Below are 27,716 nucleotides of genomic sequence, written 5' to 3' on the forward strand. Positions count from 1 at the left end.
TTGCGGTGCAGGCAGAAAGGCCTGAAGGGCTTCATTCATCTCCCAGGACTGTGGTTCCCCACCCTGAGCAGCGGACACTGAACTGTTCAGAAGGCTTCTGTTGGACAGCCCTGCACAGATGCCACAGTGACAAAGGGAACCAGTTAGCATGTTGGACTAGGACCTGAAAGACCAGGGTTCAAATTCCCACTGGGTCCTGAAGCTCACTAAACTAATTAGTGAGGATTGTTGTGGGGATTAATTGAGCAGGGAGAGATCTATGCATGCTACCTTCAGCTCCTTGGAGAAAAAGTTGGGATATCAATGCAACAAACAGTCCATTTATGGTCAAGATGGTGGTCTTTCACATGCATATGGTATGGTTCCTTTGTGCTTCACAGAGAAGCAGACCCTACATCTGACAAACAATTTCATAGGCTACAGCCACATCAAAATCTGTGCAAGTTGTTACAAATGTGTGAACATTCAAGCAAGGTGGGGGACGAGACGCCGCCTAAACTTTCTAAGACCTCTCTGAGATCACAAACAAGCCACATCACAAACTCTGGCAGCACCAATAGCTGCTTGAGGGAAACTGTATAGGAAACAATTCTGAAACATGACAAGGCTCAAAATCTGATTGGCAAAAACAGGGGTTTTGTTCCAACAATTCAGCTTTAATAAAAATGCAGTGGTACCTCTGGTTACAAATTTAATTTGCTCCGGAGAGCCATTCTTAACCTGAGGTACCACTTTAGCTAATGGGGCCTCTCGCTGCCGCCATGCCACCAGCACACGATTTCTGTTCTCATCCTGAGGTAAAGTTCTTAACTCAAGGTACTACTTCCAGGTTAGCGGAGTCTGTAACCCGAAGTGTTTGTAACCCGAGGTGTTTGTAACCCGAGGAACCACTGTATATGAAATAAGCCACATGGGCACATTACCAAAGAGGCATACTTCTCCAAACTGGGATAACAAAGTGGGGGGGGGGATATTTTTTCCTCCATGAGGAGAAAAGTATCATACAGAGAGGAAAAACAGCAGATAGGGCAAATCCAACACCCATGTGAAGTCACCCTAAATTATGCTAACGAGTAAAGTTTGGGTGAAAGTGTCTGATTTGCATATCTATGTTCATAAGGAGGGAGGGGGGAAGCCTGGTGGCAGGATTCTGTAGCCCCCTGCTGATAAGAGTGAATGGAAAAGATTGCTTGATCATATTTGGCAAGAATCCTTTTTTAACAAAATATTGAAATAATTGACACGGAGGGCTGTACTTTAGGCTTAAATGCATGCTTCAATGGGGCTATTTATGTGCTTAAAGTTAAGTATGCGGACGAGTGCTTTTCTGCGCCGTATTTGTATTTCAAGGGCTTAGATGAGAAAATAGAGGCCTTTAAAATAATGCTTCTTGTAAATCAAGACAACAGATAGAGTGGCTTTAGTGCAAACCCAAAGGGTGCTTTGCAACTCACACTGTGACTATGTATGATGTGCGCAGTATAATATTTTTCCCTTCCAAAAGCGTAAGTCATCTATACATAGGAAAGCAACAGGGACATTTTAACCTCTCCTTCTTACAAAAGGGGGGGGGGTGAGCCCCCTAGTCTCGACACTAAGTCCAGAAGTGCAGGAGATAACTTGCAACACTTTGAAAAGAATGAAAGGAAGTGAATGATGCAGGTGCACTAATAAATGGGTGGTCTCTGGATTACAGTATTTATGTGTGCTGTGTTTGAGCTAAACATCAACTTAAATGTTACACATACAAAATAGCACAACAAGAACATCTGTGTTGGGGGGACGAAACTGGCATGGCTGACACCTCCAGTGCCAGGTGCAAAGGAAATGTCAGGGCAGCTTGAGAAATCTTGACAGCAAGCATCTGTGTACATCAGATTAGCTCCTACACTCCTAGCCCCATCCTATGCATTGGAGTATTTTATACATCTGGCTCCGGATTATGTGATAAATTTCATTCATCCCAGTGCTGGCTCTTAGTTTGAAGATGGAAGTCACACAATTCCCCCTCCCCACCAACAATCTGTATCATCTTTGATCTGCTTGGATGAGGGTAGCTTTGCATAAACAAACAGCCTCCTTCAATACAGCTATCAGTTAATAAATCACGGGCTGTGTTTTCAGAGGCTTCTTTGTAGTGAGCTCTAGAACTAGAGTTTTACTTGACAGACTTAAAATTCAATATTTGAGAAGCCTTTCACTACTGGCTGGTAGAACAAGAATGCTTTTAAGTCCCTCCAGTTTCAATGGGACTGACCCACTAGTAAACTTATTTAGGATTGCAGATGTTTCTCTCAATTTCTCGTTTTTCCAACCTTATGTTCAGTTCTCTCCATCAGTTTGGGTATTTTTTTTAAAAAATATTCATGAAAATTCATCAGTGCTTTAGACAGATTTCTCCTAATATACATAAATTTGTATGCAATTTTGTCTCATTTGCAATTTTTTACAAATCAATTCCCCTAATATAATGCATTTTAGTATGTTATTTTCATGAATATATGCATTTTAAAGCACACTTTAGCACAATTACTTGGCTGGATAACTTCACTTCCCCATTCAGAAAAATGAAAATTTCAAAGGATACTTGAGTGTTTCTTTTTGTATCGCTTTGGAAAGCAAAAATCAGGGAGTTTTACCTTTAAATATGAACTGAATTGAATTTCTCTCACCTCCTTTAAGAGGACTAAGGATGTTTAGAACCATGGAATGATGGAGAATAAAAAGAAAAAAGAAAATGGAGAAGGCAGAGAGAAATGGAATGGAGCATCCTAGACGAACAGGACTTTTTTTTGGCAATAATATGAAAAAAATGATCCTTTATAGATTACACCATTTGGATAAAATCTGTATGTCCATTTCTACTAACATCCACGAGAGGTTCCGACTGATATCACTGGCATGTTAGACACTCATAGGCGACGTAAGACCTTGCTTCCACACACTTCTTTCAGGTTTATTACCAGAGCGCCTGATTCACTAGAATGATGGAGTAAGAAACTTTCATCTGTGCCGACTACACCACAGAAACGATTAAATAACTATCAAGTTCAGAAATATATATATGAGAAGAGACCCAAATGATTCTATTGCTGTGTTTGTGTAAAAGTTGCATTATGATTGTTTATACTGTAATCACGTCCTCTAATGAAAAACAGTTTTATTCTCTTGACAACTGAATTTTCAACTGCCCATCCTCCAGCATTTCCCCCCCTAACACGAATAGCACAGAGCAAAACTACACACTGAGGAATGTGCTGTTACATCTTCAGTTTTTCCTTTATTAATTACATTGCCAGGGCAAGTGGGGGAAGAAAGTTATCAGTTCTTAGAGAGAGAGAAGTTCCCATTGACACCAACACAAACTTAAATCTGCTGGTAGCCATGTGCACTGGGGGTGGATTTAGGCTGGGGAGGGAAAGGACAAATTTATTCTCCCCACATGCTGCATTCCTGATAAGAATCAGAAGCCCTTACACAATTAATTAATTAAATGGGTGGGGGGAAAGACACAGCTGAATGCTATGTAGAAAAAGTGTGTGTGTGTGTGTGTGTGTGAATGAAATTACTGACCCAAATAATTTAAATATTTCTTATTTTAAATGCATTACACCCATATTAAAAGAAATTGATAAATGCTAAATAATGATATATGAAAAATTATGAAAGGCTGGTTTTAAATGAAAAGTGCTCTTGCAAATTTTAATTCCTTGTTTTTCATCTTTTTTTCTTGTTACTTAGATTTTTAAAGCCAGACTCCTAGATTATTTTCTGACCTGAAATGAAGCACCATCTGGTGTGAGCATGTTGAGATTCGATGTAAATGAAATGTAGCTGTTTTTCTTGATAAGGCTTTAAAACTTATAGGTATTCAATTAAAATTTTTATTTTAAATACTTTTCTTTTAACAAATATGCTGCAGTTTAAGAAATAATGCAAGTTCCCATAATCAGAGTGATATACCATTAACCTAGTTAATATTTCAATTCCAGAAATCTGAACTCTAAATTTAAGTTGGGACTGGGGGTATCATTGCATCTATGTTATCTGCCCTAAATTATGTGAAATGTGTCACACCTAAATCCACTGAAAGCCAGCATGGTATAGAGTTGTACTTAGGCTAAGGAAACCTGGGTTCAAAGCACCATTGGGTTATCTTAGGCCAGCCACTATATCTCTGACTAATCCAGTGGTAGCCATCGAGTTGCCCAGAAGTTGCCCTGACTATTGGCCATGCTGGCTGAGGCTGATGGTATAGGGCCCAACAACATCTGGGGACAGACGGATGGGGACCATGCTGTGTACTCCAGACCTAACCAATCTTTCCCAAATTGCTGCCCTCCAGATTTTTTGGACTCCAACGGCATCAGGAGGGTACCAAGTTGGGGAAGACCAAACTGGGGAAGACCAAACTCACAGCAATGCTGTGTATAGTATCACATATGGTACCTTGAGCTTCTTGGAGCAAGAGTGAGATAAAAATGAATGGTTTCAGGTGCTTTTAACTATGTATGAACAAACTGTATGGCCTTGTACATACATAAATAACCACAAAACAGTACCAGCTGCTGTGCTATACATGAAAAACATGAAGCCTTGATCTTATGGAGGACACAGATTAATTTCAGGATTGTCTCATGCTTGTGCTGCTGCACAATGCACAGAAAATCATAGGGGTTTGTGGTGGTATGTGACACTGGGTATATTGTGTTGTGCGTGTAACAGCTCAAGTTTCATTGTGCATGAATGCATTGCAGCATGTAAAAATCTAGCTCTCCATTTGCCTCTTGCCTACAAACACTCGTACTGCAATTAATCAGTCTTTTAAGGTGCTTTGTGGGACTGTGTTGTGTTTACTTCAGTAGCCTAAAATGGCAACTCCTCTGGATTGGAGTAGAAAAGTTGGTCATTAATGGGCAATTGTATCACTCTAGTTTAAAATAGGCTTCAATTTGTCCCTACTTCATAAGGGAGTAGCAATGGTAATAACAATGTTAACAAATCTATTGCTTCTTCCATCTGGGGAACTTGGTGTTCTTTATTTTGTGATGAATGTTGAAATTCTAGGCAGGTAGCCAAGACAGAGCCTTGATGCCATTGATGCCTGTAGTTTTCATTTTTTTTTTTAAAAAAAAAGCTACAACAAAAAATACCATCTAATTGCTGCATAATGCCCACATAATCATTCTGTATAGTCTCACTTTCATAGCTCGTTCATCTTCCTTACTAGTTCTGTTGACTGAAACCTCAGGGCCAACGGATCATGATCCCAAAGTACAGTTCAGTATGCAATTAAGTGGCCATGCCATTGATTAATCTTAGTGCCCTCCTTGGCACGTTTAACCAAGCTGTGTAAAAGCTTTTGAAAGCCAGACAGCAGAAGCACAACAGAATGTCAGCCCAACCTGATAAATTTGGAATACGGGCATGTGGTAAACTAATCAAACAATTGCTTCACCATGGGCTTAATTTCAGCGTAAAATACTCACAGTCCATATATATCAGCCTGCCTTTGGAGCTGTGTGAATAACCTCTTAGAATAACCCCACAGAGGTGAATGCCAAGTCGTAGTTTTGTCATCTGTATCATGACTCAGGGCCAATTAACATTGCTGTTTGGGGATGGAAAGGACACAGTGAGGTAACTCTTCCCCTTAGATTTCAAGTCAAGTGAACATATCCCATTGTGGGAAGGGTATAAATTACATGCAATTAATAGTAACATCCAGGAGCTACTTTCAAAGAATCCGAACAGAACAGCTCACAAGGAAAGAAAAATAAATCTGTATTCCAGTCTCTAAAATAATCTGAGGCATTACAAAAAAACACATGTTGGTAATAATTAGTACACAGTGTTGGAACAGGTAAAATTATTTGCCTGCTAAATCACAACTTGGTATATGAGCTTGTGAGTAACCATTTCTTCTTGTGCTTTTGCTTTTATTACACTTTTTTCTTAAAAGAGATAGTGTTTGAATTCCAGAAAACAATCTCCTTTTGCCAAACAAATGTTGGAAGGGCAGAATGGTTCAAACCACAAACGGGCCAAACTGATGACACCTGTTGTCATTGTTTTGTCCTGTGATGCATCAACTGTTCTTAATGAACAGCCAGACATCTTGTTTCTGGTTCTATAGATTTTTCTTTGGAAACTCCTAAGAAGTCATGCCTGGGAATAATCTGGCTCTCGTGATTTATTTATCTGTAAATATATATAGTCCACTTGTGTATCCTCTAATATCATCTGAAAAAGTTTTGAACTTTTTCTTCCAGCCTTCTTAACCCCTCCCTCGAGAAAAACTCTGCATGCATGGTGTTTAGCGCAGAATTAGTTTAGGTCCCAAATTAAAATGACAACGGTCTTGGATGTCTCATTAGAAAGAGAAAATCAATGTATCTGGGCTTTGCTACTGCACACCCAGATAATATAAACCTGTAGACTGAAAGGTTTACGGAAGTATATAGACAAACCCACAGTCTACCATCAAATACATGCCTTTGTCATTTAGCTATGAATGCTTCCCTACATTGCAAGCTCTTATTGACTGAAGACAGTGATACTGCAATGCCTTAAAGACTGAGAATGTCACTCACTATTCATTTACAAAAGCACTCCTTTGGTAAATGTTCATGTTAAAAATATACTACTCAGTGACTCAGTGGGGATAGGACAGGACAGGACAGGAAATAGTTTTCCCCTCCCCCCAATGGAGTGCACTATTAACATATCACAAACCTGTTCTGCTTGGAATTTTATGCTGCTGCCTCATGAAATCGCCTTTTCCCCTGCAATAATGAGCATTTTAGCCTCTCTGCTCATTTTATTATTACCTCATACTAATAAATTCAGGAATGTTGTATGGACATGTTTAACACTTTGCCATTTGTACAATTTCAGTATCTCTTTTCTTTCCTAAATCAAGGTAAATTAATCCTGGAAAATTAAGGCATTTAATTTGGACTTTTTGCATATATTTGAAACTGCAGGCTGCTCTATAAAACTCTTGCAATGGTAAATATTGCACAATCAAGTCTTCTTTTAAAAAAACAACAAAAACAAAACAGTATGGGGAATAAATGTAGGAAAAGACTCAGAATTGATCTCCAGTGAGTAGATTACTGAAGAAATGTGTTATCCCCCACTCTTCCAGAAAGTAAACAGGTTTTAGAGGTGGCCTCCATACTTGTGAAGTTCAAGAAAAGCTGTTGGGGATATCACAGTTTTTATGGGTGAGTATTACAGAGCTGTTGTTTAAAAAAACCAGATTTACGGAAGAAGAAGAAGAAAAAGAAGAAGAAGAAGAAGTCGTCCCTATTTTGGTTGCATCCTAGAAGGATGCTGTAGGTATCCAAAGTGACTTCAAACTTTAGAGTTTCAGTGGGTAAACAACATGGGACTGTTGCCTTCTGCCCAAAACAAAATTATAATATCTAAAATGGCCTTGAAATTTCATGGTGCAGAAAGGATAGTGATGGCTATCATGTGAAAGAACTGCAGCCAATGCTAATATAAAAATATATGCTCCAAAGCAGGATATTTTCATATTTGCTAGTTAACTTCAGCGTTGTATGTTCAGGAAAGCAAATTCTCTTACGATTCCTTTAACATAATTATTGCAGTCTCTTACTTTACATAACTACTTAAGTGCTCTAGGAAGAGTCAGTCTAGTTTGCTTGATACGTGAATTTTCTCTGCTGCCAATTATCGCATGGTAACAACCACCCAATTACTTTCTGCCTTCAGGTTCAAGTGAGTGACGCATAGTGCAGGACCCCAGATTAATTTAGCATCCACCTCAGTTAAGTATCTTTATCAACAATATCAAGACCAGAAATGTCACATAAGTAAAACTGGGCACATTTACAGCAAGTTCAATGTGACCCAAAACTGACCTGTGATAGGAAGCAGCAGGAAAGCCTGAAGGACCTATAAACGGTTATTAACTTGGGATAAAATCACTAATTTATCTCAGGTAAGACCATCAGTAATTTGGATCACGCAAACAAAGCCTAAAGAAAGGCATGCAAACACTTACCTTCCAGGTCTTGAAGACTTTCTGATTCTAAAATGACATTGTGTAAGTGTCATAGGCATCTGTGTCTTGCTAATTCCAGTTACTGCAAGCTGCTTTGCGGATTTGATTTTGCAGCTGAAAATGACTGACTGCCAGACAAAGGGACAGAAACGGCTGCAGCTGGTATTATTGATTATTTCCTCAATTTGAAGGAAGCAAACCAGAGACTAACAACATGGGAGGACAAAGGCTAAGTTGTTCCTTTTCATCTCTGCCATAGCAAGCCTCTGGTCACTATACCATGCAGTGAATTAATTCAGAGAATGGACCCATTATCACTGTAACGTTTGAGAGTTGTGTAGAAGTCTTAATGACTTGCCTGCTGTGATGGGAATGTAGCATTTATCATTTTAATAAAACCAGAGAATTGTAGACAGAAAAGACACTGAACCCAACATGAAGTGCCAATGAACACTGATGGCACTGCACAACTAAACATTATCAGCTCGTAAAAATAACTTTCCAGTAGCTCATAGTCTCAAACCGAAAGACATCCGGCCCATAGAAACAGAAGTGTGAGTATTCGTGAGTATTCGTCAAATTGTTTGAAGACTATGCAAGATTGCCATAATTTATTTGCTGAGATGCAGGACAAAATAATCAAATCAAGACAGGAGACTTATGCAAACTTAAAAACAAGTTATGCTTGTTGTTTCTGTCATGGCTCTTTAATTTCCCTCCTATGCTTCATTGTTTTCTGTTACTAAGAGCTCCAAATACGGATTTGCATGCTAAAAGCAAATCAAAGTGAAGAGCAGACCTAATTTACGGGCCATGCAAAAGCTACAAGTAACCCTAAACCTTCCCAAGTTACGCTTATCTGTAAAATGCTGTATGTGGCAACTTGTTCACCACAGGTTCTCTGGTAACCAAACAGCATTCAGTTGTGGCCATCCTTCACAGCGTCAGTGTAAGGATGTTATCTCCAGGATTCATTATCTTAAGATTTGTGATTTACTGTACGCTTTAGAGGAAGCTGGTGGGACTGAGTTAAAAGCAGAACTAAAGGCTCAGTTATATTTCCTTTATCTACACTTGACTCAAGCAATGCTCTAGTTCCATCAGCATCTTCTTGTAGCCCGTCACTTTTAATATTCATTTTTGTTACACAGGGAAAAGGCTGTACTTAGCCAAGTGGTAGAACATCTACTTTGCATGCAGAGTATCCCAGGTTTGTTCCAAAGCATCTCCACATACAGTAGGGACCTGTCTGAAACCCTCAAGAGCTGTTTCCAGTCATTGTAGACAATACTGAGCTAGACAGATCAACGGTCTGACTTGATACAGTGGTACCTCCAGTTATGAACTTAATTCGTTCTGGAGGTCCGTTCTTAAGCCAAAACCGCTTGTAACATGAGGCATGCTTTCACTAATGGCACCTCCCGCTGCTGCCTCACTGCCGGCAAGTGACTTCCGCTCACATCCCGGGGCAAAGTTCGCAACGGGGGAGCATCTACTTCCGGTTAGCTGAGCTCGTAACTCGAAGCGTTTGCAAGGAGGATGGTATGTTACATGAGGTTCCACTGTATACGACAGCTTCCTATGTTATGAGTGTTATTGCGTTATTTATTACGTTTATATCCCACCTTTTCCTCCAAGGACAAAGGGCAGAATATGGGGTGCATCCCACCTTTTATACTCAGAGTGGAGTAAGATGGGCTGAGAGACATTGACTTGCACAAGGTCACCCAGGGAGCTTCTGGCTGACTGGTTACTCAACCTGGATCTTCCCAGTTCTAGCCCATACACCACATTTGTTCCTCTGGGGTCTACTTACATAATCTCCAAGAGACCTTTCGGTATGCCTCCCTCACACCTAGAGGTGGGGCAATGGCCACAAGGGAAGTGGCTGTTACCATAGTGCTTATGGAACCCTCCACCATAGAAGGTCTGCCTAGTGCCCTTCCTTCTGGCTTTCTTGAGTAAAGCTAAGACTGTACCTTTTTGCGATGTTTGTAAGACTGTAATATATTGCTCCTGCTTGTTTTGTTTGCTCCTGGGTTGTCCTGCACAGATGTGTTCTTTAATTATACAGTGGTGCCTCGCAAGACAAAATTAATCCGTTCCGCGAGTCTCTTCGTCTAGCGGTTTTTTCGTCTTGCGAAGCAACCCTATTAGCGGCTTAGCACTATTAGCGGTTTAGCGGCTATTAAGGGGTTAGTAGCTATTAAAGGCTTAGCGGATTAGCGGCTAAAAGGCTATTAGCGGCTTAGTGGAAAAAAATCAGAACACTCGCAAGACGTTTTCGTCTTGCAAAGCAAGCCCATAGGGAAAATCGTCTTGCGAAGCAGCTCAAAAACGGAAAACCTTTCGTCTAGCGGGTTTTCCGTCTTGCGAGGCATTTGTCTTGCGGGGCACCACTGTATGGGGTTTTTGTTTTACATTTGATGCTTCAAACTGTGTTGTAAGTCACCGTTTCATCCACTGTGGATTCACAGGGCAGGTTAAAATATTTTAAATAAACGAACCAGAATAATTTGGTGAAAGGAGGAGACTGCTTTAACTAGGGGACATTCTTTGCATCCATCGATCATGCACATGCCCCGCAAGCAAATCAAAATTTGACATTGCAAGAATAGGAAGTTCTGAAACAATCTTGACCATTTATTTGGTAGCTTTTTCTAAGAAAGCCTCTCTGCATATTTCTACCTCTTGTTGTTACGACTATACATTTGCAAACAAAGGTAGCAGATCATATGATAAAATGAATGTTAACGCGCGCGCACACACACACCTTTTAAAAAAATGGCTCTACTTGTGATGAAAGGCAAAAGGAAGTATTTCTTCACATGACACACATAGAAACCATTCCCTAAAAATGTAGAAAGAGCCATCCTGAAAAATGTAGAGATAGCCAACAAGAGTGAAGGCCACAAGGCTTCTAGAAACTTAAAACTATTCAGATACTAGCACAACAGAATGAGGCGCTGACATCAAATAATTCTATACGGCCAAAGAAGCTATATTAGAAAATCTTCAGACTTACACTTGACTAAATAATAAGGGTTATATACTTAAGCCTTCCATTCAGAATGAGACCCATGTTGCCATTGCAGGACGCCAATGTCAATGCCTTATACACTCCATAGCATATTAAAGGGAGTGATTCTACTCCTAAATATCCACAATTCTCAATACTCAAAATAGTGCACAGTTGAGATTTAAAATGAATTACTGATTAGCTGAAATGGATAGGCCTAATTGTGCTCTTCCTGAAATAATTACAAGACTCCCATTGAGTTCCGTAAGAAAAAGACGATGTCCTATGAATTAAAACATGCCTGCACAGACCATCTACTTTCAAGTCTCGAATTCTGCTTGTCTAAATAGTCCTTTGAAAAGACTTAGTCTGTTCTTGCATACTTAAAGTGGACTTTATTAATGTTTAACTTCCTGTAGCTAATTTGGCTGCTATGTGCAGCCATAAAATTTTATGACAGTAAACATGAGAGATGTGCCTAAATTACAATGGAATGTTATTAGACTACTTTCTTGTTATATTTGGTATCAGTGCTATTACATTTCACAATGTGAAATACTGTATTTCACAATGTCTAATTTTACACAAAGCCTCTTTTTAAAAATATTACGGGGATACATGTGCTGAGCCAGCTATTCTAACTACCTGACTTTTATATCTATGCAGTATCTGATTTAGGTATCTGATCGGTACAAATGCTTTGGCATAGTGCTGATACACCTGGAGACATAATTTAAGTGGCCAGTAATGACAGCAAGACATCACTGAAATGTCTTCATATAGTCGCTTGATGCAGAGTAATGCATTTAAAATGGCTCCTTGCATCTCTCAAACACTTCTCTACAAATTGGAGCAAGGAAATAATATAATGATGCACTGAATATTGTTTTGCTCAGGTCAGGAAAAGAATCAGCTGCCAGTCCTTTCATTGTGCGGGGGGGAAACAGGTCAATGGTAGACTCAAAGAATGTGAAAAATAGTATCAGAACATTGTTCATTACATCTAATATGTCAGGGACTGGAAGGGCTCTGGCAAGTATGTGGCAGAGGCAGGAGGGCAGAGGTGAAACGAGGAGAGGGCGTTGGGCCCCCAACAAATATTGAGGGGGCTGAAGATGCCTTGGCCCACTAGAGTTGGCGCACCTGACCTTATCATTGAGCTCCAATCTTTCCCAATAAACTTAAAATGTTATTTTTGTGTTCTGTTATCCAGCATTGCATATGCAAAATTCTACTGCTAAAATTAATTCAAACTCAATCTAGCCACCTAACCTTATCTATCTTTTCTAAAGCAAACCCTCTAAAACTCCAAATCTAGTGATGTCTGCCTAATTTTACTTTTGTGTTCCATTATCCTATGTAGCTTATATGGTTCTGCCCACATATAACAAAGCACGTTGCCATATTGTCGTAAATCCTATTGCACATAATAGGATTTACTTCTGAATAAATATGCATGGGATTGCTCTGTGGATGGTATTTCCTATGAGATTATTTCACCCACAAGAAACTGTGTCCAATGGGTCCATTCCTTTTAATGTCTCCTCTCATAGTGCACTATTGAATTCCTGTCACTGATGCACTACTTGTTCAGCATTTTCTGGATTGCAAACATGGAACTGGGGATTTCAAAGTGTTTGTCACTGAAAAGATCGATTTGCATACATTTTAATTGGACAGCAATGGACAATTGTTGCAGTGCAAGGCTTTCAGCAAGTGCTGCTTACCCCCATTGGTTGGAATCATTAGCCGAAACCAAGCTGCTTTTTATAAGCATTTTCTCTTACCTGCACCTTCTCTGTGATTTGGTTTTTTCCATAACTACAGCAAGGATGGGGAACCCAAGGCCTTCCAGATGTTATTGGATGACAACTTCCAAATTCCTTAACCATTGACCACACTGGCTGGTGCTGGTGGGATCTGGGAGCCCAACAACATCTAGATGGCCACAAGTTCCCCCGCATTTGAGCCAAGGATTATTATGCTTGCCATGACTGAAACTCGTACATGTTACACACACTTCAGCTTTTAAGGATTGTGAAAAATCTCTTTCTCTTCCTTTTGCAGCTGGAGCAGTTACATTTTATAGAATGTTTTGGTTTTAATATGCTGTTTCAGTAAAGAACCTACCACACATAGCAAATGTTATTGGGGAGAAAGTAGGAGGGGAAATAGAGCCACATCGAGTAGCAGCTTGCATTTGTCACAATGCCTCTGGCAGTTCCGGTCTACACTGGGACCCACAATTTCCAGTTCTTAGCTCTCACTCTTAGCCATTATGCTACAGTACCAACTGTTCCAAAGATACCCATTCCATAAATGTAGGAAATGTTAAGCTGTAATGTAAGAGCATAAGAAGTCTGCTGGATCAGGTCAGCAGCCATTCTAGTCTGGCACCCTGCTCTCTGTGTCCAACTACACACGCAAGGGATCTGAGTGCAACAGTACTCTTCCCTCGCGTGCTTTCCAGCAGTCAGAAGCACACTGCTCCCGACTGGTAGTCATCAATAACCTTATCCTCCATGGATTTGTCTAATCCTCTGTCAAAGCCATCCAAGATGATAGCAACTCCTACTTTTTGTGAATTTGTAGTTCCAACAAAGAAGTACTTTCTTTTGTCTGTCCTAAATCTTCGAATGTTCACCTTCACTGGATGGCTCTAAGTTCCAGTGTTATTATTGTGCTCCTTGCTCGACTTTTCTCTAAACAACTCCATTATCCTAGATTAGGGACTCAGCTAGATCGATGAAGAAAAAGCGTTATACAGTGGTACCTTAAAAAAGAAAGAAAAGAAAAGAAAAGAAGCTTAGTTTATGAACAACTTGATTAAGAACACTGCAAACCTGGAAGAAAGTGTTTTGGTTTGTGAACTTTGCCTTGGAAGCAGAACATGTTGAGTGTGTTCCATTTGTAAATTGAGTCCCTTGCTGCTATGGGAAAGCATGCCTTGGTTTAAGAACGGACTTCTAGAACTGATTAAGTTCGTAAATCAAGGTACCACTGTACAGTGGTACCTCGGGTTAAGTACTTAATCCGTTCTTAACCTGAAACTGTCCTTAACCTAAAGCACCACTTTAGCTAATGGGGCCTCCTGCTGCCGCCGTGCCTCCGGAGCACAATTTCTGTTCTCATCCTGAAGCAAAGTTCTTAACCTGAAGCACGATTTCTGGGTTAGCGGAGTCTGTAACCTGAAGCGTATGTAACCCGAGGTACCACTGTATATGCATTGTAACACTGTGACACCAGATGGCACTGTGGAGTTCTGTTGTTGCCAACCCGATTTCTCATACAAAATTTACAACGTGTTATGTGGCTTTAGTAGAAATGTTATAAGGAATTAAGTATAAATAGATTAATAGAGTATTAAAGGAAAAAATAAGATTAGAATGTGTTAAGATAATTATAGGATAGAAAACAGAGGAAGATGGAAAGGAATTGCTGAAACAATTAACAGAAGTGGAATACAAAAAGGGAGGTGTGAGGAGGTCGTTGAAATAAGTGAATGAAAGATAAGATATTGAAATGGTTTGATGTGTTTTAAATGGTTTTTGTTTTGTTTTGTTAGTTTTATGTGTTAGTGTTATGTAGTGTTTTTGTATTGTATTGTATTGTTTTTCTTTTTTTGTAGTGTTTAAATTGTTGGAAAAGTAATAAATATTATTTTTAAAAAAAACAAAAACAAAATTTACAACGTGTTTAACTGAAGCGTTTCTATGATGTGTTTGCAGCTGGACCACTACTCTCTCCTCAATAATGCAGGCAGTTAAATCCAAACATGAGCTGGTTCAAGCCTGCAAATTTGGTCTCTACACAGCGCTCCCTAAGTTTTCCCCAGGAATGTATTTGTGCAGAGCATATTTTGTAAGACCTGGGATAACTGCAGTTGCAGGTGCGAGTCCTTGAAAGCATTTTCTATGGTTGTGGTTGCACATTTTTTCCTCCAGTTAACAGAGTCACAAGCGTCTCTCCTCAAAGCCATAGCGCTCTCTCTGTGTATGGGGGTGGGGGGAGAGAGAGCTAGCTTCACAGAAGGCATTCTCTGCATGAATGCTCCCTTGGGAACATTGCAAGGAGATAAAATTGTCCTTACAAGTTGGCCCTGCATGCCCCAATCAAAGGAAAGGAAAGAAGAAAAGCCCAGAAAAAGAAGAGGAAACATGCTGTGTACAGTGGTGCCTCGCAAGACGAAATTAATCTGTTCCGCGAGTCTCTTCGTCTTGCGGTTTTTTCGTCTTGCAAAGCACGGCTATTAGCGGCTTAGCGGCTATTAACGGCTTAGCGGCTTTAAGAAAAAGGAAACAAACTCGCAAGAACTCGCAAGACCATAGGGAAATTTGTCTTGCGGAACGACTCAAAAAACAGAAAACTCTTTCGTCTTACGCGTTTTTCGTCTTGCGAGGCATTCGTATTGCGAGGTACCACTGTACTATTTTACTAGCACTATGAAACTAGATAGGGAGATATAATGAACTGAACTGGGTATCAAATTATTGTAATTTGTATATTTAAGCAGACATCTACATTAAAAAAAACCAACTATAGGGCCAATCTAGATTGATTTGCTCATATTTGCGTGGCATGCAGCTATCTTAATTCAGCCAGTCAAATTATCAGCCTGAAAGCTGACATAACTTTTCTTCACTGTTCCAGGTCACTGTTCACTCTTTCTTCCAAAGCCAGCTCTCAGTTCATCCATCATAGAATTCATTGAGCAATACAGATGTGAATTTTGGGCAGAATAAATCAGCCAAAACAAAAAGCAACGCAGTGCAAAGAAACAGAATGGTACTTGTCACTTTATTCTGTCAACAGCCTTGAATTCCACACTGTAAATAGGGTGGTGAGACTCAACGCCATTCAGAATCTCAGCTGCTAGCAAGCATCACCAAATATACGACATGCCCAGAAAATGAGAAGAGAGCCTTCAAAGCTTAATTTCCCTTAGAAGGTCTATATTGCATGCTATCACAAGTCGCAAACGCCCCCTCCCACTTTCTTACCAATATCTTACACAAAAGAATAGAGTTGTAATACACACTGATAGTAGCTATTATTGAATTGTGCTATATATACCATAGCTGGGGGCATCATTCAGATGATTATAGCAAGAGAAAAATCTTTTTCTGTCCCTGATTTCAAAATCAACATAAGGAGAGGGGAGCACGGTGGCATGTGCTGTACTCACCCCTAGTGTTGTGTATATATGTTACGCGCACAGGGTGGGAAATCATAAAACATCTTTAAACCACAATACATCGTTACAACACTTCCAACTGTTTTAGATTAGGCTGTTACTTTCCAAACCATCACATACCATTTCAAAGCAACTGTTATTCCTATTGATGCCTCAACTTTGAAACTTCACATTAAAAAAACACACCAAACAACCAAATGAAAACACTGTGCTTTGCCGGGAGGGTAGGGGGGAGATTACAAAATTAATAATTTAGGTTTGGAGTGTCTGAATTCTAGTCTTTTAAAAGCTGCCTGCCAACAGATGGTTGGCATTTAGAGAGCACACACTGGCTGGCTGCAGTCCTAGGCACACTTACTTGCAAGAAAGTCCCCAAGAACTCAGTGGCTCTTGCTTTCAAGCAGATATGCACAGGGTTGTGCTTAGTAATTTGTAAACCATATTATTAGCATTTCTTTTTAAGTGCACCTTTTCACTTACAGAGTGAATCTGGATTTTCCCAGGTGAATCGTGATATTTTTTTTTTTTGCTCTTAGCCACTGCCTCTTGCTTTCAGCTTTTAAATTTAAAATTGCTACAGTGGCTACATAATTCAATAATTGTCCTATTGGAAACGAAGCGGGTATTCTGACTGTGATTTCAGGTTTTTCTGTTTGCTTTGGCAGCTGCTTAACTGTAGAGTACAAAAACTAATCACAATATATTAGAAAATTTAACGGTGTGTGCATATACATTTCAGTTATATATATATATATGGCAATCACTATTAATAAAAAGCGTGTTTGAAATTTATGCAAGTGCCCTGTTAATTTCTGTAATGTTGCCATCTATGTGCAGGCAACATCATACTTTGTTATTACGCCATTTCAATTTTAGCGAGGGCTCACTAGCCAAACGCTGGCACCTACCACTTGTAAGGTTATGATTAAACCTCACTTCAAGTCTGTAAAATGTAAAGATACTAGCTTTCATTAAGTGCTGTCATAAATCTTTCTACTCCGGCCTTACTAGATTTAATGTTTAATCTTCTCCTGTGCTGCAGAGGCATTACCCAGGAGTGCATCTAACTCTCGTTTAAAAGGATGTGGGCAGCCGTAGAGCCAGGTGTGGGAAAGATGTAACCTAACCTTAGTCCGTCGTAAAAAGGCTGATGAATTAACAATGCAACAACTCTCCAGCTCAAGAAATCAGCAAAAATGCCCAGCCAACGAAGCCCAAAGGATGAGAGTTTCTATAAGCCAGAGGTGGGTAATATGTAGCCCTCAAGATAGTGTTGGACACCAGCTCCCATGAGCTCCAGCCAGCAAGGTCAATTTTGGGGGGGGGACGATGGGAGCTGCAGACCAAGGAGATCTGAAGCACCATAAGTCTTGCACCTCTGTGTTGGCCTAACATTATATTTGGCGTAAGAACCTCCGTGAAAACAATGCACTTTTCTCAAAAGGTATTATGGAAGGGCTCATGTTTTACCATGGAAGTATTAAAACGAGTGTGTTTCTGAACATTCTTAAACAAGGAGGCAAGAGGAAGTGGATTAGTTTACCTCGTTCTTATGCCCGTTTAGAATATCTGAAGCCTGTGAATTTGCTCCTATGTGAACAATGTCATAAGGGAGATGCCCAGTGGAAGAGGAAGTCTAATTCATTTCCTCTCCTGCGTGATTCAAAGCACAGACTTCATGGATGCATGCTGATATATGGAAGCCCCCCCAAACTCACCCTCTTCATTTTGTAAACCTTTCGCAGAAAACTTCACATGCTTTTCCAACGGCTAGAAACCTTCCTCATTACAAAGAAGCTGGAAATTCCATTCTCCCATGAAATGCAGTATAAAAATATCAGGTTCGCTAGTGCAGATTTAATGGAGGTCTTCCTCCAATATAGCGTTGGTTTCAGTAGAAACCTATTGGTATGCTTTTGCTCCAGGAACCAGGCATCCCGTCCATGCTGAGCACAATTAATGAATGCAGACTGTAGGCTTCTTTCTCCTCCTCCCATCAGCTGGCAACTAGTTGTGGCTTTTTTAAAGGGATTGGCTGCACAAGGAAGTTTTCCCCCACACAGCTGATGTGATGCCTTCACTTTTCCCACCAGAAAGATTTCAGCAGGCATCGGCTGTGTGCGGGAGTTCCCCTTTGTGCAGTGGATGCCTGGAAAATGCAGGTTTCCGTTTCTCTGCCCCCTATCAACTGATTGGCAAAATGAGGGGGGGGGATGCTTTGCCAGTGCTATGCTTGGGGCTTCTCAAAGCACTGTGCACAGGGCTGGCAAAGTGGCTTGTGTTGTGTTTTCCAAGCGCCTGGCAGGCTTGGATCCAGAGCAGCTCATCTGCAAATGGAAAGAATCCTTCTCTCTGTGAAAGGACTTGGGATGTTGTGGAGCCTGTCACTCACACAAGTGAGGGTCTTCTGAAGTAGATTTTCAGAGGGGACAGAGGGGACCATATTTTCCCATATGTCAAAAATTAGGGGGCGTCTTATACACGGACAGTGCCGAGGCCATTTTCTTAAACCTGAGCCCCCCAAAATACGGGGCATCTTATACATGGGGGTGTCTTATAGACAGAAAAAAATACGGTACCTTCTTGCTTCTCGGAGCGGAAAGTTCTATGGTTGGAGCTCCACTCACAGGATCTCTGGCTCTGACCCACTGTTTGTATCCAATGTTTTTGTGAGGTATTTTTGGACAAGAAGAAAAGTGGATGGCTAAATAGCCTCTAATACAATACTTCCAATGTGTTGCTGTCATTGTTTTTTTTAAAAATCTCTTTGACAGATTCAGAACATCTGTTTTGTTCTTTGATTTGTGTTGCCATGTTTGTTAGCCACCTCTCTGAAAATTTTCCAGATATAAATTATTTGTAATTGTAAGCGGATTATTTCCCCAAAAAATACTGGGGGTTGGAGGAGGAATAATTAACAACATACGATTACAGGTGCTTCCTTTGCAGGGAAAATAATCCATATTGTTATTGTAATTTAGCATAGTGATTTAAAACAGCACTATGTGCTATGAAAACATTTCAGTAACTGATAAAAATTCAGTCTGAGGTAGAAAAATTGGATTCATTCAAGAGCCGGATAATTCTGAGGCTCTTCTGTATTAGGGATCTTTCAAGATGGTGAATAATTGTAATAAAAAAAGATTACATTAAAATAATTGACTTTAGTATGATAAGGTGTTTGAATTTGGGTTTGGTTAAGAGTCACACTTATATCTTGTAATGCCAAATAGATGGTTTCTCCCGCTGACCTTTATATGAGGAGGCAGGAAAATCTGTCATCGCTATTCAATTTGTTTAACTGCAGACACATGTTCCCTAGAGACGCCTGACACTATATTATCCATTTAACCCTGCCCTGGACACCTGGATCTTCAGATTAATAATTTTCCAAAATACAAATGAGATATTCCTGCGTATTCTTCGCTGGATGTTGTGGAAAATAACCTGCTTCAGAAGAAAAGCTTATTCTTTATCCCTTGAATATAGAAATGTCTAATTCCTTAAGCTATTTTGCAAAGGAGTTCTATTCAGTGTAACGCATTTCACTTATAGATGGTTATGGTGCGTGTTAAAAACAAGATTTAAATAACATCCTGTAGCTGAAACAATTCTCCTTCAGTTGGAGATGTTTGGGTTTATGACTATCTGCCCCTTCTGCAGGACCATTTGTAAAATATTTGTAAAGTTTCAGCGGACAAACGAACCTTAAGAATGTTCATCTTACATTTAAATAAAAGGAGGCTGAGAGGTACCTTTTTAAAAAACAACAACATACAAAAGCCTTGCTGCTCATTCAAGCTGTGACTTCCTGTCCTTTTGCAACAGAGTGCCCTTGGCAATAATACATTATGATGTCACCTCATCTTTAGAGATGAAACCAACCATTGCCCCATAAAATTCACCTGCTTCCCCTCAAAACTGGAATGATGTCTCTAAGACAGTTGGCTATCCTTCATCTAGAGGGACACAGCTTCCTCACCTCTGCTGTCTGCTGAATGATCTGTTTTCCTCCACTTCCCCTTTCTTCCCATTATCATCGCCACACGTGCTTACGTGTTATCATCTGCTCCAGACACCCTTCCCTTGCTGTCCAATCTGTGTACTCAAATCTAGTGTGCAGCTGGATTGCAGCTTTTGTATTTTAAAATATATCTACCATCTAGCTCAGTCCAATGGATTATTTAGGTACCGACATCTTTTTTTAGAGGAGGAAGACTGACCCAGGGTTTAGGAGGCGAGCTTGGGATGTGGGTAACCTGCCTGACCCGCTCTTTCCCCCTCTACTGCTTTTTAAATTGTGGTGTCCCTTCTGACACCGTAAAGCATTGCCAGTAAACTCCTGGGTTGTTTACATGAGCATATTGTAAACAGGCTGCACTGGAAAGAACAAGCCGCCTTACAAATTAATGGCATTGTGAGGTGCTGCCTGCTGGGGTGAAAATAAATTGTAAGAAAATATAGGGAGACAGGTAATGGGCACTAGCTCTGCGGCACAACACTTTTCAAATAGCTGGTGTTGACTGTGTGCCAATAGATATGGCAATAACTGTCAACAGGATTTACAGTACTTTCACATTTACACAGCGAGAGTGGAGAGGCTGAGAGAGTTCTATAGTTTTATTTAAAGTTGAGTGCCAACTGTTTCTGTACCAGCTATTTCCAAGTAACTGGGTCACAAACACACTGGCTGTCATTCATGTGTCTTGCTAAAGCACTTATTTTATTTTTTTTAGTCCTCGGTTATCACAAGCCCTTGAAGCATGTTTTTAGAATCTTTGCGGCGTTGTCGAGGCATATGTTTGCCGAACAGAATTCCAGCAAGGGGATATCTCACCATCTGCCATGAATCCCACCAACTCTGGTTGCCCTAATTGAACTCTGGGTGCTGTGCTAAAGAGTGCTGCTTCATTTGCAATAGGGACGGGAGGAACCAGTGGGAATCACCCACCAGGCCCAGGGAGCAAAGCCAATGGGCAGGGATTCTGGGAGTTGTTGACATCAGTCTGTCTCGAGAAACAATGGAGTGCACCTCCGAGGGTGAAGTCAAATCATTGCATTAGCAGCACCGAAGTGACCTTCCACGGTGTGCAAGCCTGGGCATTGTGTATGGAGTTTCCGGGCTGCTGAGATGACAAGACCTGACCTCCCCACCCCCCACAACTTCGGCCTCGATTTCCAAAGGAAATCAGAGCAATACATTTGGCATCAGCTTGGCTGTAGGAGTTTCCGGAAGGAGGCGTACAAGGCGTCATCCAACCACCTGAGGGACTGCATTCCAGTTTTGTGTAGGGTTTACCCCTTAGCCTTTTCTTCTCCTGAAGATATCCCACAAGGCAGTGGGGGTTTAGGACCAGAGTTTTCCTTCTCCTAATGGGCTACCTTCCTAGGTGGATGAGCCTCACCTGCCCCTCACATCCCTCTGGGAGTTGTAGATCAATGACATCTGGAGATTTACATCTTTCTGCTGCCGTTTTGTGAATGGTGATTGGTAGCCTAGGCAAGTCGCTTGAGCTGCTGTGGATATCTGAGGAATCAGAAGACTGATGGAACAATTAACTGAGCCACTGCAGGCAAGGACCCTATTTATCATTTCAATTCTGGACCCAGAGAATATCTACCAGCTTCATTGATATTAAAGCAGGGGTGCAGACTTGAATAAAATAGTGGGGGGCAGGTAAGCCATGCCCCATTGATTGCATGACACAGGGCATGCACACCATTTCAATAGCAATGCCCTTCTACGTGGGGGGGGGGGCTTTGTTGTTTAGTCGTTTAGTCTTGTCCAACTCTTCGTGACCCCATGGACCAGAGCACGCCAGGCACTCCTGTCCTCCACTGCCTCCCACAGTTTGTTCAAACTCATGTTGGTAGCTTCGAGAAAACTGTCCAACCATCTCGTCCTCTGTCACCCCCTTCTCCTTGTGCCCTCAATCTTTCCCAACATCAGGGTCTTTTCCAGGGAGTCTTCTCTTCTCAAGAGGTGGCCAAAGTATTGGAGCCTCAGCTTCAGGATCTGTCCTTCCAGTGAGCACTCAGGGCTGATTTCCTTCAGAATGGAGAGGTTTGATCTTCCTGCAGTCCCTCAAATATTTTATGGGGAGCCAAAGCTCCTTTGGCCCCTAGGAGTTGGCTTCTATGGTAAAGAGTTTTTAAATGCTGGTAGTGGCATCTGGATGAAATCAATGACATCTCAACCACAGTAGCATATAATGGTTAATAAGCCAATATCATTAACCAGTGAGTCTGACTTAAAAACTCCCTGGAGTTTCAAAAGCACTTGCAACAATGTGTGCCTGGGAGTTGCTGTTTAGGAAACAAAGACACACATTCCTCACACCCCCACAATTACATATGAATACTGTATCTGTCAGGTGCTTTTCTGTATTCTAACCTTTCAAATCCAACAAGGTTATGATTTTCAATTTCCATGCCATATCAATGAAGGGTCTTGTATATTGGTTTGGGGATATAAATTAATAGGTCTGATAAGTAATGAGTTATGTTTTCTACTATACTGGCACTGAGAAACTACTACCTGCTGATGTAGGAATGTATTTAAAGTTTTTCTGTAACAAACCTACCCAAACTTGTTGAAAACTTGAAAGTACCTTTGCGCAAATGTTTATATTTCTAACCAAAGTTTCTCCAACACTGGTTTAAATTGCTTTGGTTTTATGCTTTTGTTTGTTAGGGGTACGGATGGAACTCTTGTTCCCACATAAAGGGATATAAAGGGCTGTGTGAAATCTGTTTTTGATTCTTCTAAGCTGAGCCTCAGAAAGCATGTCTTTTCAAAACCCCACATTTCTCAAATGCTTCTTTAGAGTAGCGCTCTCAGCTCTGGCCTGGGTTCATAGCTGAGCAGGTAAAAACCTTTCACTTAGCAAACTGGCGCATGGGAAAGGCAGATCTCTCCTCTGGAAAATGAATTGATTCTGCTAAAACAAAAGATAATAGGAAAGGTTTCCTTTAAAAAAGAAGGAACTATTTGCAACAACTTGAAAGGAAGGGTGACATTGTGGCCACTGAATTCAGAAGCGCTGAATCCAGAAACTAGATTCCTTTAATAGCACATACATCAGATCTCTTTTCGCTTAGGCCACATGTTTGATTTCTTTCGGGACACGGGTGCCTTTTAAACATATGTTCCATCATTATAGGAATGTGACTGAACTATCCAGTTTATGGCAAGTTTTGATAATGTGAGCTGCTAGATAATTGACAAAAATGTTGCTAGATAATTGAAAAAGAAAGAACCCATTTAACTAGCATGAACAGCATGGAGAATGACATTGTTATACAGCTGTCAAAAAAAGAAAGGTGAATGATGTAAAATGCTGGAACTTGCTTTTGTTAGACTGATAAGGAGTCAAACAAGTTTATGCTCTTGTCCTATATATATATATAATGTATTGTAGTCATGAAGACTACAACAAACTGGTAAATGCTACCTGCATTCTTAAGGTGATTTACATTAGGGTCACAGTGGAAAATGTAGAGCTGTAAACCTCAAAATTTGTAGTGTAAAGAGGTAATTCACAAATGAATTAGCAGTATTTTTGCTGTTATTGAACTTACTTGTTTTAACTAGGTTTTCAAGCTTTTATTGGCTAAATCTGTAGGTAAATCTGGTAAGTTAATTGATAGGGGTCAAATTTAAGCAGCAGATCTGAGGGTTGAGGGCACATGCTTATTTGTGAGGTCATTTTGGTTCTGATGTGTTGCTCTAAAAGGGAATTAAAATAAAAGGTACTGAGGATGGTCTTTCCCCCTAACAATGAGAACTTTTGTATATTAAAAATTTGCCAATTAACACTTCTCTCAATACATAAAAGTGCACTGATACTGAAGTGCAAATTATTGATAATAAACAATATTAATTTGAGGGTTGATTATTCTAGCTGTTAATACATAAATACACCTTTGAACATCTTACATTTGTTCTTCAAACCCTCTTGAACTGTCACTCTTGAGCATATGGCTGATCACAAAAGCCAATAGTTTAATTTTTTAAAATAATTTCAGCAATATGGAGTAATGCGCTCTTGTATGGAAAGTTAAATTATAAATATTTCTCCCCTACAGCTGACTTGGGACTGTGGTACCAGCCTGGACAGGCTCTGCCAGAGGACCAGGAGCCCAAGATTAGTGGCGGCAGCAGCAGGGAGTTCAAGTAGCGATGGGTAAGAGATTCCCACACCACTGTTGTTGGACACCTCTGTAAGAGAGGGGGAGTTAGCTGGACCAGAGGAGCTGAAGAAGCAGCTGGCCAGTTGGCAGAGCTGACTGAGTTGGAGTCAGAGGGTTGGACGTATACAGGGCAACCAAAGTAGCTTCCATGCCCAAACTGGGGCTAAACCTTGATTGAAATGGGATCTAGAAAATTGGCTTCAGCCAAGAGAGCCTGGATGTGGGCTGCAACCATTCACTCAAGAACCTTGGCTAAGAAGGATAGTAATTCCTTAGTTTTCTGAATCCAGTGAGGGTTTCTTAAGGAGTAGTTTCACTCGACACCTACTATAATGATGTTCATTGTGCTAGGATATATAGAAGCTTGCAGTTTCCCTTTACAACCACATGTTTCTCAAGATCAAATGTATTACACTGGCAATATTTGAACGTCACCAAATATTTGAAATAAAAGTTGCATGAAGATCTGCATCCTTATTAGCATTCAGACTCTTGCCCAAAGCTATGAACATGGTTCACATTCATGTGAATTATAATTCTTTCCCTCTCTTGAATGTGTGCTTGCACGTGCACACACACACAAACAGAGTTTGTTTTTTTAAATTGCTGGTGAGAACTGGCTGTTAGATGGGTGAAATTTCTAAATCACTTCTTTAAAAGCACATCAGAAAAAAATCTTCTGCCGCTTGCTGAATTTGTTTTGGCATGCAGAGACTTTAATGCACCTGCAGAGAGAATGTTTTCCGTAATGGATGACATCTGGTTTGAAGACAAAAGTGGAATGTCAGTAGTTATAGTAAAGGGTATGACAGTGGTTAGAGCCAATCTAGCTGGAAACTGCTGTGAAGTCTCTGAACAATTGTTTGGAAACATGCAGCTTCTTTAGGAAACTGAATAATGCTTACAAACCGCAAAGGCCACACAGATCCTGGACCATCATTCCCCATCCTGATGCTCTCTAGCTGATGGGAATTGCACCAGGCTGGCGTAGGCTCTACCAGACATTTGACTCCATCCCTTTAGAGTAGCATGCACATGAGCATATTAAAATTAATCCTTGAAATAATTTAATGTGCAGAGGTATGTGCCTGGGAGTGAGAAGTGTCTTGCTAGCTTTAGGCATTCTCACATGTTACGTGAAAATGAAACTCTCCGCTTTGGACTAGAGCTCGCATTTTAAAAAGGAGAATGGGTAGGAAAAGAACAGAGGTTCAAACCAAAGATAGGGAAATCGTGTTGCTTTTGGAATCTGCTGCTCATCACAATTGCTTTGGTTGTACTGGGAGAGGGGAAAAGATTGTGTGACTTCCTCCATTTGTTGCAATTGTTATACAGTCTGAGGCTCTGGGATAGATGGGACTCCAAAACCCAGGTCACATTTGGGAGAGCTTGGGCTAAGCCTTCTGTGAAATTCAGGCTGCCCTACTTGTTTCCACCTTAAAAGATTTGCAATACTCTGATGTACCTCTGTGTTTTTTAAGCTGCATAAAAGGCCATTTTACCCAGCGTAACTTTCCCCATCATAGTGCTGCAGAAATAATATATACAGTGGACACTCGGGTTGTGAACATGATCCATGCGGGAGGCACGTTCACAACCCGCAGCATTCGCAACCTGCAGCGCTGTGTCTGCGCACGTGTGGGTTGTGATTCAGCACTTCTGCACATGTGCAAAGCACGCTCTAGCGCTTATGCGCAGCCGCCAAAACCCAGAAGTAACCCGTTCCAGTACTTCCGGGTTTCGGTGCATACGTAACCCGAAAAACGCAACCTGAAGCGTCTGTAACCCGAGGTATGACTGTATATATAAAGTTGTGCGTGGCACACTTTTCTCTTAATGGTATAGAAAGCCCCTCAGGCTAGAACTAAGTATGTTGTGTCAAACAAGGGGAGGGAAGAGAGGGCATTCTCAGGGGAAAGGAAGTGGGGGGCATAGGTGATGTGTGCCTAACACTTTTCCTCTGCAGCCATTTCCCCAGCTACTTTCTCTCACTGGGAAACCTTGCCTGAGAGGAACAGCAGTCAAAGGGCTTGCAGAGGGAAAGTGGTGGTGAGAATAGAGTTAAACCCCTCAACCCTGGCCACTGTATCTCTCCACCACAAATCTCTGCTCCTAGTATTCTGCCTAACAGCAGCTCATACACTCTCCTGCATTTAGGCCCTGGGTGAAGGTTTCTATGGCTCCATTCTCCTCATGGCCCCTCCTTGTTTTGGCTTGCATATTGGTTGAGGAAGTGTAAATTTAGGAAGATTCTCAATATAGTGCAAACCAAACAGATTTATCCCCCTCTCCTACCTGCATGGCATTCTAACCCTAGCCAAATCGTAACACATCTATTTGGTTGGTTTTGGATTACATGAAGTGCTTCAAAATAAGGCTACATTCCCTTTGACATTTGGGTACCTGTAGACATAATGGAACCCTAATTTACAGATGAATTACCAAGTCCTATTAAGAAAACTAAAATATTAGGGGGAAAAAATAGAACTTGAGAAAACTCCTGGATGTGCTCTCAAATCTGTGGCTTTGACAGGGCTAGCAATTATTGCTTCACTCTGGAAATAAAAACATCTGCCAGGATATTCATTCAGTATAAAGAAATAATGGAACAGATATTAACAAGTAAGCTTATATTTGTGTCTCAGTTCTCAACCCAGCATAACAGACATTAGCACAAGACTAATGCAAAACCAGGGATACACAAACATATTAAAATAACTTTATATATATAGGCTAGGAAAAGACATTAATCTGAAAACAGAAATCCTTTTCTGAAGCTGTCAAGAAATCACCAAATCTGAGCCCAGACAGGAAGCAGGCTGTTTAGATAGCTGAAAGATCTAAACTTTTCACCTGACCTAGTTAGAATTATTCTATAAATCCTCACCTTTAGGATTTGCTGCCAGATAATCTCTCATACATTGAACAGTCATCAACTATTTGTAAAAGTATACATAAAATCTTGAAGTTTTATTTATTTCTACTTGGACTCTCACCTTGGCATGCAAACTTCAGTTCCTTAGCATCTGTAACAGTGGTTCTTTTATCTGACCTGTTTTTTTCAAATAGACGATGGCTTCGCCTTTTCCTGGTCTCACCCCAAAGATTTGATCCTCCGTGCATGCTTGGGATGTTCAAAATGGCAATCCCTTCCAGGGAAATATTGTTTAAGTCTATCTGAAATCCATCACACTTGCCAGGAAAAGAAGAAGAGAGAAATAAAGGGAGAAATCAGTGATCAGAATTAACCTGCTACATGAGCTCACTTCCACACA

General features: G+C 40.6%; 1 protein-coding gene across 6 annotated transcripts in view; it reads right to left on the bottom strand.

The window, feature by feature from the left end:
* The window catches only part of DGKB (diacylglycerol kinase beta), a 255,173-nt gene that overhangs the window by 24,341 nt on the left and 203,116 nt on the right, over nt 1–27,716 (bottom strand). For all 6 annotated transcript variants that reach the window (XM_083468107.1, XM_083468109.1, XM_083468110.1 and 3 more), the window contains one exon: nt 27,438–27,633. In XM_083468107.1, the coding sequence (XP_083324233.1) occupies nt 27,438–27,633 (196 nt within the window). The remainder of the gene's footprint in view (nt 1–27,437; nt 27,634–27,716) is intronic.

The sequence above is a fragment of the Podarcis liolepis genome, assembly GCF_965112155.1.
Source record: "Podarcis liolepis genome assembly, chromosome: 12".
In the NCBI taxonomy this organism is placed as follows: domain Eukaryota; kingdom Metazoa; phylum Chordata; class Lepidosauria; order Squamata; family Lacertidae; genus Podarcis; species Podarcis liolepis.